The sequence below is a fragment of the Plodia interpunctella genome, chromosome Z (genome assembly GCF_027563975.2).
Source record: "Plodia interpunctella isolate USDA-ARS_2022_Savannah chromosome Z, ilPloInte3.2, whole genome shotgun sequence".
NCBI classification, from domain to species: domain Eukaryota; kingdom Metazoa; phylum Arthropoda; class Insecta; order Lepidoptera; family Pyralidae; genus Plodia; species Plodia interpunctella.
In genome coordinates, this window is record NC_071324.2 from 2051231 (window position 1) to 2065897 (window position 14667).

The 14667-nt window shown below is 35.0% G+C and overlaps 1 protein-coding gene across 8 annotated transcripts in view; it reads right to left on the reverse strand.

Moving 5' to 3' along the window:
* Positions 1 to 14667, reverse strand: part of LOC128683053 (DNA-binding protein D-ETS-3) — a 271734-nt gene that overhangs the window by 15836 nt on the left and 241231 nt on the right. For all 8 annotated transcript variants that reach the window (XM_064437027.1, XM_053768252.1, XM_053768249.1 and 5 more), the window contains one exon: positions 6778 to 6849. In XM_064437027.1, coding sequence (XP_064293097.1) covers positions 6778 to 6849 — 72 coding nt within the window. The remainder of the gene's footprint in view (positions 1 to 6777; positions 6850 to 14667) is intronic.

The window sequence follows — 14667 nt, forward strand, 5'->3', positions numbered from 1 at the left end:
AACTGGCAACCCTCGATTTAGACTGGTAACCCTCGATTTAGCAGTTATTGTGAACTGATTTGAACGATTCGAACACTTTGTGATCCAATGACTTGACGGATACTAAGGGTTTATTATTTTTGTAATTAATGTTGGATACATCCTTAATACTGGCCACTTACAAGATATTTTACGACCATAGAGATTCTATATGCTAGGTTAATTATATTTCATTGCCAATTTTGCATTTTTTAAAAGTAAATTTTTTGAAAAAAGAACGGATTTACGAAATTATTTTTATTCTTATTGGTTACCTATATTTATCACGTCAAGTCAATCAGGTACAAGATTTATTTTTTATTGTAGAGTGAGTATGTAAGTATTTCACTGGAAGACTGTGATATTCTTTAAACCCTCAAAATTTGAATCACTAAACAAAAATCTCGACTAAGATCAAGGCAATCTATCACCTTTCTGATTCTGAATTTCTATAAGATTGTTTCTCAATAATGGAAAAGAGATTGGCGCCAAAATCTAGTTTACGAATAGAACCGTACACATGTGATCGATAGTGCAAACATACAAACATAGTGGGCGCCCCCGGCTTCGGTCAACATACACCGCAAACAGGACTATGAATATCTTTCGTTTTACTGACAGCTAGATGGAATGTTTGCTCGGGGTCTTCGTACGAATATTAGGACGACTGTACTCGATTGCGGGTGGGAATCTCATTGTCACCGATACTCGAGTGCAGCAGGTTGCATGTAGAATTATTAACGTCATCGATTAACGCTGAATAGATTTTAAATTGAAGTTATTATTTAGTTTCATCCACTTTTATTGTGTTTATGAGTTTCTTTACATTTCCTTGTTTTGTTTATGAAAAATTTTGGGGTTCAAGTAATTTGTCTAAGACATTTAAATAAAATTATAGTTTTAAGGGTGTTCCTTGGAGCGTTTCGACCGCGCTGTCATTACAACATATTTCAAATTTTAACAAAGATCTATAACACTGATGTTATTCAAATTTCCGGAGACATATATCTAATAAATAAATAAAATAAATATACATTAGGACAAATCACACAGATTGACCGCAAAGTAAGTTCGAGACTTGTGTTATGGGATACTAACTCAACGATACTATATTTTATAACAAATACATATATAGATAAACATCCAAGACCCGGATCAATCAGAATAAGATCATTTCCTCTTCTTTCGGTTCAGTGGCAAGACCTTTACCACTGCGCCACCGAGGTTGTCTTTAATGAATACCTCCATTTAGTGATAGTAGCTAGTAACCCAGGAGTTTACCAGTGTGCAGGGTTCCTCACAATCTTTTACTTTACCAGAAGCAATCGGTGGTCTATGAAAAGTACAATCCAATTAACATGGTATTCAAAGTGGCACAGAAAATATTCGAATCACAGATGATTAGGTATCACAGAACATCTCAAAAGACCACCACAAAAACCACTTCTGACCCCAACAGCTCAGATTAAAACCACAATAATACACTGGTGTTTGCTGTAACTAAATCAGTGCGAATCTAATGGCCAAAGGCCACTCGAAATCAGCCCTTAAAGCCCTTCGGACATTACGACTGATTGGACTCCCAAACGAACACAACGACGTTAGCCTTTTCTCTTCTAATTACATACCCATTACAACACTAATCTCGGCCATCAAACATTAAAATCACAAGATAGTCGACCTTAAAAACAGCCCAACAAAGTCTATAACTCCATGTAATGTAATATCGATAACGCTCTTTCGGAAAACTGTCCGTAATGGCAACTGAGAAGCGAGATTCGGTGAAAGGATATAGTTGCAAGCGAAAAAGGGTTCTAATGCATTTAGTGACCGTGTATATTCGCTTGTTTGGGTGAAGTGGGGGTATGAGGGTCTGAAGGAGTTAGTGCGTGACGCACAAAAGGCCAAATCACGGTTTCGGCGTCAAAGGAGAATTTGTACTCCAATTATGACGCGTCGATCAATAGGTCTGGTCGTGCTTTTAGGGCTGATTTATGACCTAAATGTCATTTTAAATGTTTGGAACACTGTTATAACTCGAGCAATGATGAATTGTGTGATTGTACGAGTATAGTGACATGTATCAAACATGAAATGGCTTTAGTTTTTTATTTTAGTTCTTAAAATGTAAGAAAATGATCGTGGATAACATATTTAATTAATACAAATACCTAAGTATTTGAAAAAAAAAATAAGACTGTAAAGTAATAAAAATAAACAAAAAAATAACAAATTACAATTTGTACATACAAAATGAATTCGCCACATACATTACGTATATACACACTTCTCGTTCTCATATTCTTACGTTATGTATACTACGTAAAATATATATACCGTAAAAACATAGCGTTTTATGAGCGGCCGCTTGTCTTCATCGCTGTTTGGGAATGATTTTGTTGCTATCAAGGCTTCTTTTACCAAAATTTCCTCATAAAGCATCAAAATTTATTTAGTGGTCTTCTTTTAGAGTCATGCCCCATTATTCAATACGTTGTGCTCCGTTGTTTTCTATAGATTTTGGTTTTGACACTGACGTGCGTTGACGTAAGTCTAAACTTCATACATTTTTTACGTCGTTCTGCGTTATCTGTCGACGGACGTCAAAACGACGGAGCTCGACTGAGCAATGGGGCATTGCTCTTTAGGTGCCAACCACACGGCGTATTAGAAAGAGAGAACAAACGTTAAAAAGGAATCTCGCAAAACAATAAATTCAAAAAGACAAGACATTACTCCAAAGAGGCAGACCCGACAATTTGGGAGGAATTATGAGGCCCATAGACAAAGGCCGTGGGGGCAATAAAATAATAATAAAAGGATAATTAATAGATTATAGTGCATTACGTCCCCTGGGTTACTACGGATAGGGTTTGTACCGCTTGCACCCGAGAGTTTCATACCCCGTAAATATTTATTTCGACATTTCAGAACTGAGTTACTGAAGGGTTAAAGAATAAAGAAAGCCACAACAACTGAGATAAGGATCGAGTACTTTCTTCCAGTTATAAAGTTCCATATGCCTCTTGGCTTTTTCCAACACTCTTCCATTTCATTTTTCATTTAACAAATATTTAATAGGTACTTTTGTATGTATAAATATACGAAAGTTTAACACAATGAACTTTACACGTAGGTGTGTGTACTCGTAGATTGACCATGACTGCCAGTACAATGTGTGTGGAGACATAAGTATCAGTAAATCCTCCATCCTTTGTTTCATATCGAGTGTGTAATTACTTACACTGGTGTCAGATTTTGTTCAAGTCGCCTGATTTTTATTACGTCATCACTGACACACATCAATACTTTAACAGTCCTCTTAACAACCTCCACTAATGGGGTCACCACTGGTGGAAATTATGAATGATTTTTTAAACGTGGGGCAAAAGTTCAAGTGTAGTGTAGCGTGGACCAATGACAGTCCCCCACATTAGTCGTGATTGCAGTACTGCGATTCAATAAACTATGCCCTGCAGATATGTTTTGACGTTTCTATCTGTGACCCGTCGTTATTGGATAGTAATCGCTTTACTATTGCTCGATTATTTATCGATTCTGTCCTTGCAACCCGAGATGATAAACAATACATGGTAGAATAAATCGCAAGCCTCATTGAGAATCTTTTTATTTTTAAAGCCACTCGTATATAGAATCAGTTTTATAGGTGTAAATTCGAGAGTCTGTGATAGACCAATAAATTTTAGTTTTCCTCTTAGATCCGTCATCAAATTAGTTTCTAATATCTAAATTATCTAAATGATCTGTGTTAATATAACAACTTTTTTTTGTGATATTTCTCATAGAAGAAATTTTGGTTAATATTTTTCGAATTTTCATCAACAGAACAAAGTTTCACGTCAGACTGAGCTCACAAAGGATTCGTGTGCGCGAAAAAAAGAAAACAAATCTCTGACAAACCACAACAAAGTTGAGTGACAAGCAGTCAATTACGACACGCCACGCCACACGGGCGGCGCGTTTAAACAATGTTAGTGTTTGCTTGTGTTTGATCAGACGCGCCTAAAGAAAGCACGGGGACAAATAAGCTGGGGAAGTGGGGAACGTACGGGAGAATCTGTTTTTTGTTTTTTTTTTGTCCCTCTTTTTGATTCTCACGTGTTCCCGTTCACATTTGATACAAGAAGCTACGTGCAATATTCTCTTTAACAATTTTAATATACGACCTGTCGCCTGCCAGTCGACACTCTTCGGGAGTGCTATCGTCGTCGTGGCCTATCAGATATCAAGACTTATCCTTTAGTCGCCGCGTACGATATTCACGTTAATGGACTGGTGTAGGACAAGTCCATTAACGTGAATATCGTCTATGGATCAGAGAGAGATATTTTTCATTAAGTACACACAAGTTTTATGTGTGTGAATTGTTGGCGGTGGGCAATATTCTTGTGGGAATTATTTTTAATTGGGTCATCAAGAGCCATTTTAATGTCATCACTATTGGATGAATTACCTTCCTTGTGGATGGATAATAGGGAATGGACAAGATTACACCACAGTACCACACTCGGACCCAATACCGGTTGGTGGATTTAAACGATTTAAACAGGTGGGCTAGGGTAAAATGAACAAAAACTATAAACAAAATGCAAGAATTCGCCTTCGATCGTGCATCGCATGTTTATAAGTCGTAGATATCGAATGAAATGTACGAATATAGGAATCCATGTCGGCCTTGCCAGCAGGCGCCGCGCCGCGACACTTTTCCATGAGGTGACATTGACAGCTTTATGAATGTCTACTCTCCAAGTTTGTGGGTTCAGTATGTATTTAGAGCGACATTCAGCAATTTATAGGCATAAGATGTAAGTGCGGAGAAAACGTTTCCAATTTTGAATGTCAATTTCGACTGCCCGACTTTTCCATCTGGCCAGTAAGTGTCAAGCTCAGTCAGGGAGTCTTCCTTGATTTGTTTTAGTGTGCACATGTATTAGATGACCATAATCCACAAAAATCAAAATGAAACGGATCCAGTGTAACAGGAATCGGCCGCATGTCGAGCCACGCGCCTGCCACGAGTGTAAACAAAAGAGCTAATATTTTCTGATGAAATAGCGTCGCGATGACAGTGACAGACGTCACTTTTGCGCGCGCCTTTTATTTTTTTCACGATTTTTGGCTATCGTGTGTCAGTTTCAACCATTAAAGTAAATAATTTGGTGATAGACGCACATTGTTTCAACTTTAAGAGTTTTGTAATTATTGAATAAAATAGGACACCTAAATATTTAGTTGTTTAGGCCTAGATTAGAATTAATCCTGAATTATTAAAACTAATAAAAATAATTCTTTTATTCTAATTCAGTTTATTTAAAATCGATAATTGACATATAGTAACAATTCCTGGCAAAAATTTAGATTTACACAATATCTTTTATTTATTGTCTGTAACAGTTAATTATTACCAATCTACCAATTCTAATATGATTAATTATCTAAATGGAATTTTGGAGCATATTTTCATTAAGGAAGAATTTGGTTCATTATCGTCACACATCAGTAAAAAAGGTCACGTACCTACAGTTGTTGGTTGAATGTTGATTTGACGCCTATTGGCTAATGAACAACTAAGAGAATTACAATTTAGCCAGACATGAAACGTCAAATCATATACTTTTTCTAATGTCAAAAACAGTACCTAATTTACTTCGAAATAATCATAAAATAAATAATAATAATCATGAAAAATATCATGAATATAATAATATCCGTTAGGAAATAATTTCTATGCCAGAATGTCCTATCATCACTTTTTTGTTTTGACAAAAAATCTGATCTTTTTTATTTAACTATGCATTTTATTTGTTGCCCAGTCAATCATGTTTGTTTTACATAAGGTTACCAATGACTAAAACTTAAAAACAATCACTTACCTATCTATATTTATACTTAATTGTTATTTACAATAATTGACAACATGAGAAGCTAAAATTATGGTTAAACTTTTTTATGAATGAGAGAGTATTAAAATAACTGTGATGCTCATAAATGATTCAATTAAAAAAGCATTTCAAATTTCGAAGCGAGCATTCTATTGTTAAAAAAAAATAATGTCAAATACGGTCACGCGAAAGTCATTTGTTTTTTTTTTTAAATGTAGGGTCGTTGGAATATGTTTGGGCACACAAACAGCGTCATATGTGCGCTGGCTAACTGACCGTGCAGGGCAAACAGTCGGCCCTTCGCCAAAAAGATTTATAGTTCGTTACGTCTCAGACTTTATGGATTTCTTGGGAGAATTCACTGATTTTTCAACTGTATAACATGGTTTTATTTATATTCCAGACTAGTTTTAGCTTGCGATTACGCCTGCGTGTATTTCCCACAGCTACGACGAACTCCGCACGCTTAACTATCAACAGGATGATTTTTTTACACATTCGCAATATTTTGAATACCTATTGTTGATGATAATAGAAGAATATATATAAAGATGAATAAATATCACTCGATGTAATTTGTATCACTATCTAATATCTACATCAAACTCAGATGCCGACGCGACTGCATAAACATTAACATAGCGAAGTTTGTATGAGAGTTTTTATTTATTGTAATGAAAAACCAGCAAAGTATGCTGAATCCTCTAAAGTTTAGCTAACTGTGCTTACTGTGCTGTGCTAATGTGAAATATACTTATGCTCATGACATGACATGTCACTCCATTGCGTACAGATCAGGATGGGTATGTGTATTATAATAGTGCGGCTATAGCATTTCAATACAGTAACTCCTTACCTGGTTGACGTAAATGCGTGTGCGCCTCGAGTGTCGACTTCGACATAGCCGATAGTGAGTTGGTGCCATAGCCTGCAACAAAATTGAAAAAAAAAAATAATTGCCATGCCACTCATTGCCGTTCATTACAAATACTACGCAGTTACCACGGCGTAATGGAACTTATAGAAAAAAAATATATATTTGCCAAAAACATGAGTACAAATATACAAAATTATGTTAAAATGAATTAAACCAGCATGTTTTACCGAATATAGGTATGCAAATATTAATATAAATAAATAAATGGGGAGCATGCTATCCAATACAAATAACAAAAAAGTAATAATTTATTTATACTAGCTCTAAATTCTATCTGAGTCTGTCATTAAAGAAATCATTTAAAGCATAATAACATCTATCAGTTAATAACGACTTGAGGTGACATTTAAATAGATTTAAGTTTAAGTTTTTATATTGATCTTTGTTGTAAATTTTCGGTGCCAAACATACAATAACTATAACCGAGTAAAGCAGTTTTTGATGGGTGCACACATAATCGATAATTATCTCGACGATTCCTCAATACAACATCAGCAACAACACGACACATATCGTGCTTGCTATGTCGTAGGCGTCGTAGCCGAAGTAACGACATTTCACAATCTACGAGGAACATACATTTTTAATCTCCGGTGCATACAGAGTGGTGTTATAAGTTTGACTTATATATGTGTCTGTCTGTGCCGTCGTGTCCCTCAAACGGAACCAGAGAAATGTGATTTAGACACAACATACAGACAGAACTGATTGATCGAAAGGAGATTGAAGCGGCCCGTTCAGGTTTCGGATATTTGTAGTAATAAAACTATTTATGAGTGAAATCCACGACTTTGTTTGATAATATATTAGGATAAAATAGATATTCATAACGGCACTCTCCGTTCCAAGACTTCTCGTCCGTTGCATTGAACGGTTTCAAAATCACATCTTATTTTAAGCTCGTCGAGCGTTGACACAGTAATACAATTTGCTCTCATTGTGTACGGGATGATTGTGTAAAACAATCAGCGGACAAGGACAAAGAAATGGCAAATTACCGATTTTTTCCCAATCTTCGGAATCGAATCTATGAATATAATGTCATTATAGAACAAAAAATAAGGGGACATCCTCGTAATTTTCTGCAACGTGATCTGGAGATTATTAGTATTTGTGTCTCTTTCTGGCACCATAGCTGTTTTACTGTTGCTTCCGTCGGCATTGAGCGTCGGAGCCAGTCAATATTGTATCCTAATCAATATTATTTTAATGGAATTAAATAATATTAAAGTTTTAACACTAAGAAACTTTAGTTTATCTTTAAATACGAGTACAGTCAACAGCACATAAGTTGCGCATGGACCTCTATGCATATACGCGTTAGTAGCGTCGAGTTTGCCATGAATTTGAGTAGTTTGATGTTGACTGTACACTACTTTTAATTTTATTATTTCGTCGATAAACAATCAAAAAACGCATGGAAAATATATTTTTTGACTACGTCAAAACGTCACTACGAGATCGAAGCCCTAATTTCAAAGTTCACGCGATTTTAATCTTACTGGTCGATTGGTTATAAAACGTCATTGGAGAAAATCGTTTGCATAGGCGAATTGCGCGAATCGATTAAAAATGGCGTCCATTCGATTCACGATTGACGCTTGCCTACGCGATGTCCCCTATTTGTGTTATGATTGTCTTTTATTTTATGTTTTCGCTTTGGTTAGTAAGATAATGGAAATCTAATTGCTATTTCGTGAAACCATTTGCTTTTATTCATAGTCGTAGTTCCTCATGACTGAGGCTATTATGTAGAATGAAACACACATAATATTTTCTCGGCTCTAATGAAGTGGTTTGCCATTGCTTTCTCCATCTCACACACAAGTTAATAATCAACCAGTGTGCAGGTTTCCTCGCGATGTTTTCCTTCACCGGAAGCAAGTGGTGGTCTATGATGAATCCAGGTCCTACAAATAAGGAGACGTGGTAACCACTACAAGTACTTCTTCTAAAAAGAAGTGGCGCGAAAAACTGCAGCCTTTTATAACGCCATTTCGAAATAGTTATTAAAGGTAGGTAAATTTTAATATTGGCGATTAAACAATTTTAATCGCCAATATTGAAGTTGAATATTTCTGTCAATAGATGGCGATATTTAGTTTTAGAACGCGCTATCGTGTGTCGCTCAAGAAATTATATAGTGTTTTGAAATATGTGGTTTTTTTTTGCTTAACTTTTTGATCATTACACGGTTGTCACAATTCTGAAGTTTATATTTCTGTTGGACCTCACGTGTATTTTTGACAATCAGCCGATTGTTCAGTCATTCCTACGAGTGTCCTAACCGCCGCGGTCGTTCTGTCATTACAAACCATCGATTTTCTTAAGGAAAGAATCGATTCTAAAATCAAATCAAAATAATAAATCAATATTACACCAGTATTGGTTGATTATTATCTATAGTCTGAACTTGGTTCTTGTCTACATTAAAATTTGTAAATGGTAATGACAGCGCTGTCGCATCCCTATTAGGATCGACCTAAAATTTGTATTATGACAAAAAGAAGATCCTTTAGACAAAAAAAAAAGAAACAAATCAGAAAAGACATTGCACAGCGCAAACAAAAACAATGCTTTCCCTATAGTTTTTCAAAATATCAAAACAATCGTTACCCTTTAAAACCCAAAGGCGCGTTAAACGTGCCATCAAAAATACACCAAAATCAAAGCCTAGTGTTACTTCCCCGGTAACTATGCGTGAAATCTGATTTTAAGATAAAAGAGATCTATTCCCGTTCGTAAATGATTCGAAAAGGTACTCTGTTGTTATCTAAATAAGGTCGACTTTTGAAACGTTGGTGGATTAGATAGCTTAAGGCGATGTTCACCCCAAGGAATTGTCAATTGTTGGATTGCCGTTGGAATGAAGCTAATGGTAATTAACGAGATAGGGAGCACATAGGCCTATTGATGGTCAACATAATATTGATGGATAATTTATTATTTAATTCATTTTATACATTTGGATGACCACAAAGAAATTAGCTTACAAAATAAACATTTTTGAGCCAATAACAAGTCTTCACAACTAAGAACAGTGTAAACAATGCGGGTGTACGAGCTCGCCAACAAGACGTTTAGCTGAATACAGCTTAGTTAGAAAGTAGTACTATTAAAAATTGTAATAATAAATAAATAAATATATTAGGACAAATCACACAGATTGAGCTAGCCCCAAAGTAAGTTCGAGACTTGTGTTATGGGATATTAACTCAACGATACTATATTTTATAACAAGTACATATATAGATAAACATCCAAGACCCGGGTCAATCAGAAAAAGATCATTTTCCATCATGACCCGACCGGGGATCGAACCCGGGACCTCTCGGTTCAGTGGCAAGAACTTTACCAATGCGCCACCGAGGTCGTCAAATAAATTATAAACAATCTGTTTCGAAGTTTCAGAAACGGTGGAATCAATCTGATTCTTATTACAGTAGTTTTCATCGAGCACCTTGCCTTGCTTCCGGTTGATTATTAATTTGTGTATGAAATGGAATGAAGAAGGCAATGGCAAACTACTCCATTCCATTAATAGTGCCAAGAAAGTTGTGCGCGTTTCATTCCACGTCATGACCACGACCCTCAGCCATGAGAAATACGACTATGAAGAAGAGTATCTATATCAGTTGAAGATATGGTTCAATAAGGCGTGTGGTTCCAATCTAGATTGATGACACTTAAAAGAAAGAATGAAGGAAAAATCATTTTTGCCAAAAACATGAGTACAAATATACAAATTGATGTTACAATGAATTAAACCTACATGTTTTACCGAATATAGGTATGCAAATATTAATAAATAAATAAGTAGCATGATATCTAATACAAATTAATTCTACGTGAGTCTATAATTAAATAAATCATTTATAGTATAGTAAAATTTATCAGTTAATAAAGACTTGAGGTGATTTTTAAATAGTTTTAAGTTTAAGCTTTTATATTGGTTTGATTTGGATCCCTGTATACTCATATTAATTATAATTTGAAGTAGAACTTCCTACCATCGATTTTATAATCTACAGAGCAGTTTTCATGTTTTTTTTTTTGTAATTGACACCTATCAGTCTTTTGGGGGTTGATTTTTGAAAAAAAAGTAGCCTATATTTGAATGTTTGTCTTTAACTACATGCATACCAAATTTCATCAAAATCGGTCTCACGGTTTAGCCATGACAGCGGAACAGATAGACTTTCACATTTATAATATTAGTAGGTATGGAAGTATGGATTGTATGTCTTGCTAATAAGTGGTGACATAATTTATCTTTTAGAATTGAAATCGAAATCAAAACGTTCAACCCCCTCAACCCCTCACCGTGCCATCTAAAGGATAATCCCTGACAGTTCGCGCGTGACAATTGCCCGGAGCGGTTCACTTATTATGACACCAGGCGTTGCTTGCATCACTGGCGCCTTTGATCTCCCTTAACGAGATATTTAATTTGTGGCTGGCAGTTACCACGTTTTCTTTAACGTGTTTTTGTTTGCGTACGCGGTGGTTTTAATATATTGTTTTTTTTTTAAATATATTATTTTTATAATTAAGTATTTACAAGCTTTTATTTCATTTGTAATGCAAGTAGTATGTGTTGGGTGGAATATTGTAACTCCATTTAGTGATGACAATGCATTATTATGATAAGTATGTACTGATGATACACCCAGGAAACGGCTCTAGACATGGGAACTCTTCAACTGTTTACTGCAGGGTTATGATTTTCTGTCGCATATGGAATGCAATAAGATCTTTCTGACAACAATAAAAGCTTGTGTCAAAAATTATATTTTTGTAAAAACCTTACTTTTATATAGTTGTACAGTAAACTTCTTGTAAGAAGAAGTATTAATATGAAAGAAAATAAAAATGCGGATTATACCACATAATTTAAACTGAATAAGACACAAAAAACTATAAACATTTTTTTCGTTTCATTTCTTATATTAACGAAGGTAATTAATTTGCAGGCAAAAATAATTATTTTCACCCATACATTCATGTACAATAAAGCAATGTTCATACAGATGACATTTTTGCTAAATATTCCGCTAAACACACACGCGATAGTGCGTCAACATATCGCGTTCCATGATCGATCGGAGCACCGACCAGTGTACTATCGCAAACATGTTTGGTGAACTACAGTGGCGCCACTGTCCTGGCTAATAAACGAAAATAATCTACTACTGGCGACCTCCGTGGCCTAATGGTCATCATGCCGGACCGCCGCTACGCTGAGGTCTCCGGTTCAATTCCCGGTCAGGTCAACATGGAAAATGATCTTTTTCAGATTGATGTGAGTCTTGGATGTTTATCTATATATGTATATGTTATAGAACTTTGGGGCTAACTCAATCTGTGTGATTTGTCCCTATATATTTATTTTTATTTACTCTATCCACACATAGAAATATGTATTGTATAGCGGAAAGTCTAACTTAAAATCTAGTATAGGTTTCATCGCGAGATGTTGCTTAGAACCCGAGATATCAATAATAATAAGTTACAAGTGGATGCACGAAATTATCGCAGGCAAAGCTGCGGGTACAAGCTGGTGCATAATAAGTATTTGTGTAGTGTTTGAAATAATTTAGTTGAGCACCATTAGGACTGAAATTTGTTATAATTATTACATTAGTAAGTCAGTAACTAGGTTTCTAGAAACTTCGGATTTTCAAGTCACTTAAAGGTATACAAAAGTAACAAGTTTGTGTGTGACTTAGTCACATTTTTTCATGAATGATTGAATCGTTTTTTGAAAATGCACATAATATTATGTTTTAACAAAATATAGTTCAGCCATTGCATACAAAATATAAACTGAACATAGACAAAATATAAACTGAGATAATAAATGATTTTATATTGGTTGAATTTTTTTTAATATGTTACCGGGTTAAGTTTCAACCTACGTGTTTTAATTTTTACTATGTAAATATCAAATTAGTAAATGTATTTAACCAGTCTTGGAGAAACCAATTACCTACATATAAATAACTATCAAGTATACACACTACAATAAATGCTCGTTTAAAATAAAAGATTCGCAGAAATTAGTTTTATATGAGCACAGAAACAAAGCGTGTGTGTATACATTAGCACGTTTATTATATTAAGATATTAACAGACACGAACAAAACTCACTTCCCCCATCTAGACGCACAAAAACAGTGAAATTTTCATTTTAAATTACAGACCTCGCCATACATAACTACGGTTCTCGCTTCATAGGGCGCAAAACAATAGGGTGCTTACGGCTACCCTCCTCACGCCTGAAGCGGTTTTCCTCCATCCTCTATCTCCCTCTCTCTCATTAAAAGTATTATGCGAGTGAAGAGTGCAGAGGATCGCGGCAAAAGCCACTTTCAGCTAATTTTCGCAGCCACTAACTTCGACCAAACCCAGCTTAAGAATTTCATTATTTTTGCCGTGCGCTTCCATTTCTTTTACTGTGGATTATGTATTTTTACCTGAATCCAACTTCGTTATGTGTTCGTTATGTGTGTTGCCAGATAGTGTTGTTTGGTTTCGATGACGTTTTTATCAATAGACGGCTTGACTAAAAGTTGATTTTATGCCTCTCTGATCCACCTCACAATTACATAATTATCAGGGGAAAAGTTACTTTAGTATCCAAAAGTACTTCCTGAGAAACAACAAAAAATAATACACATTTTTAGGTGGAGTTTTGAGCCAAAACGTATCACATTAATCGAACTCCTCATGATATCATTGACAAGAAAATAGACTTACCGACAAAGTTTGATCGATAATTAATTAACACTCAAGTTAAATAAATAAATATAAATATATCAGGACAAATCACACAGATTGAGCTAGCCCCAAAGTAAGTTCGAGACTGTGTTATGGGATACTAACTACACGATACTATATTTTATAACAAATACGAATACATATATAGATAAACATCCAAGACCCGGGTCAATTAGAAAAAGATCATTTTCCATCATGACCCGACCGGGGATAGAACCCGGGACCTCTCGGTTCAGGGGCAAGCACTTTACCACTGCGCCACCGAGGTCGTCAAAAAAATATTTTATTAGTTGACGAATAGCAAAATATGTTTAATTATTTAAATACTAGCTGCGCTCCAGGGCTTCGCTCCCGTAAGAATTTCGTAAAAAATGTGTTATTCCAAATTATACCGTGTACCAAATTTTATAACAACTCGCCATGTAGATTTTGCGTGAAAAGAGTAACAGACACAAACATCCTTACAAACTTTGACATTTATAATATTAAGTTGGATTCTATCATATTATTTAAAAGAATATTCTATCGTATATTATGTACGGAAGCAATCTTACAAGGCTTAACTGATCGCATTGCATTTTTCTATAGTTTTATTATTTAGTTCCTTTATGGACTACTGGGTTTTTTCTGCCAGTAGTTCCATTGAACAATGTGTGGTTTTGTCTAAGTTCTGGTACAGTTTGATTGGAATTTAGACCTATTGACATTACTAAGAGATTTGTTAGAATATGTTATTTATTGGATGTATAAAAAATATATTGAAATGACTTCACTGCTAAATCGAGGTAACTATCAATTTTAATGACATTTGAAACAGATATAGCCAAATATCATATTTCAAACTTAGGTGTACTTTTGAATTTCTTCCCCCAAATCCCATATATGGGGGAAAAACTTTTAAGTTTGTACGACGAACGCATCTGAAACATTTTTTCGCGAGCGTAGATGCGTGAAACAGTTTTGCTTTTTAAATAATAAAAAATATTAAATATGAAAAAACTACTTCAATTTATAAACACATACAGTCAG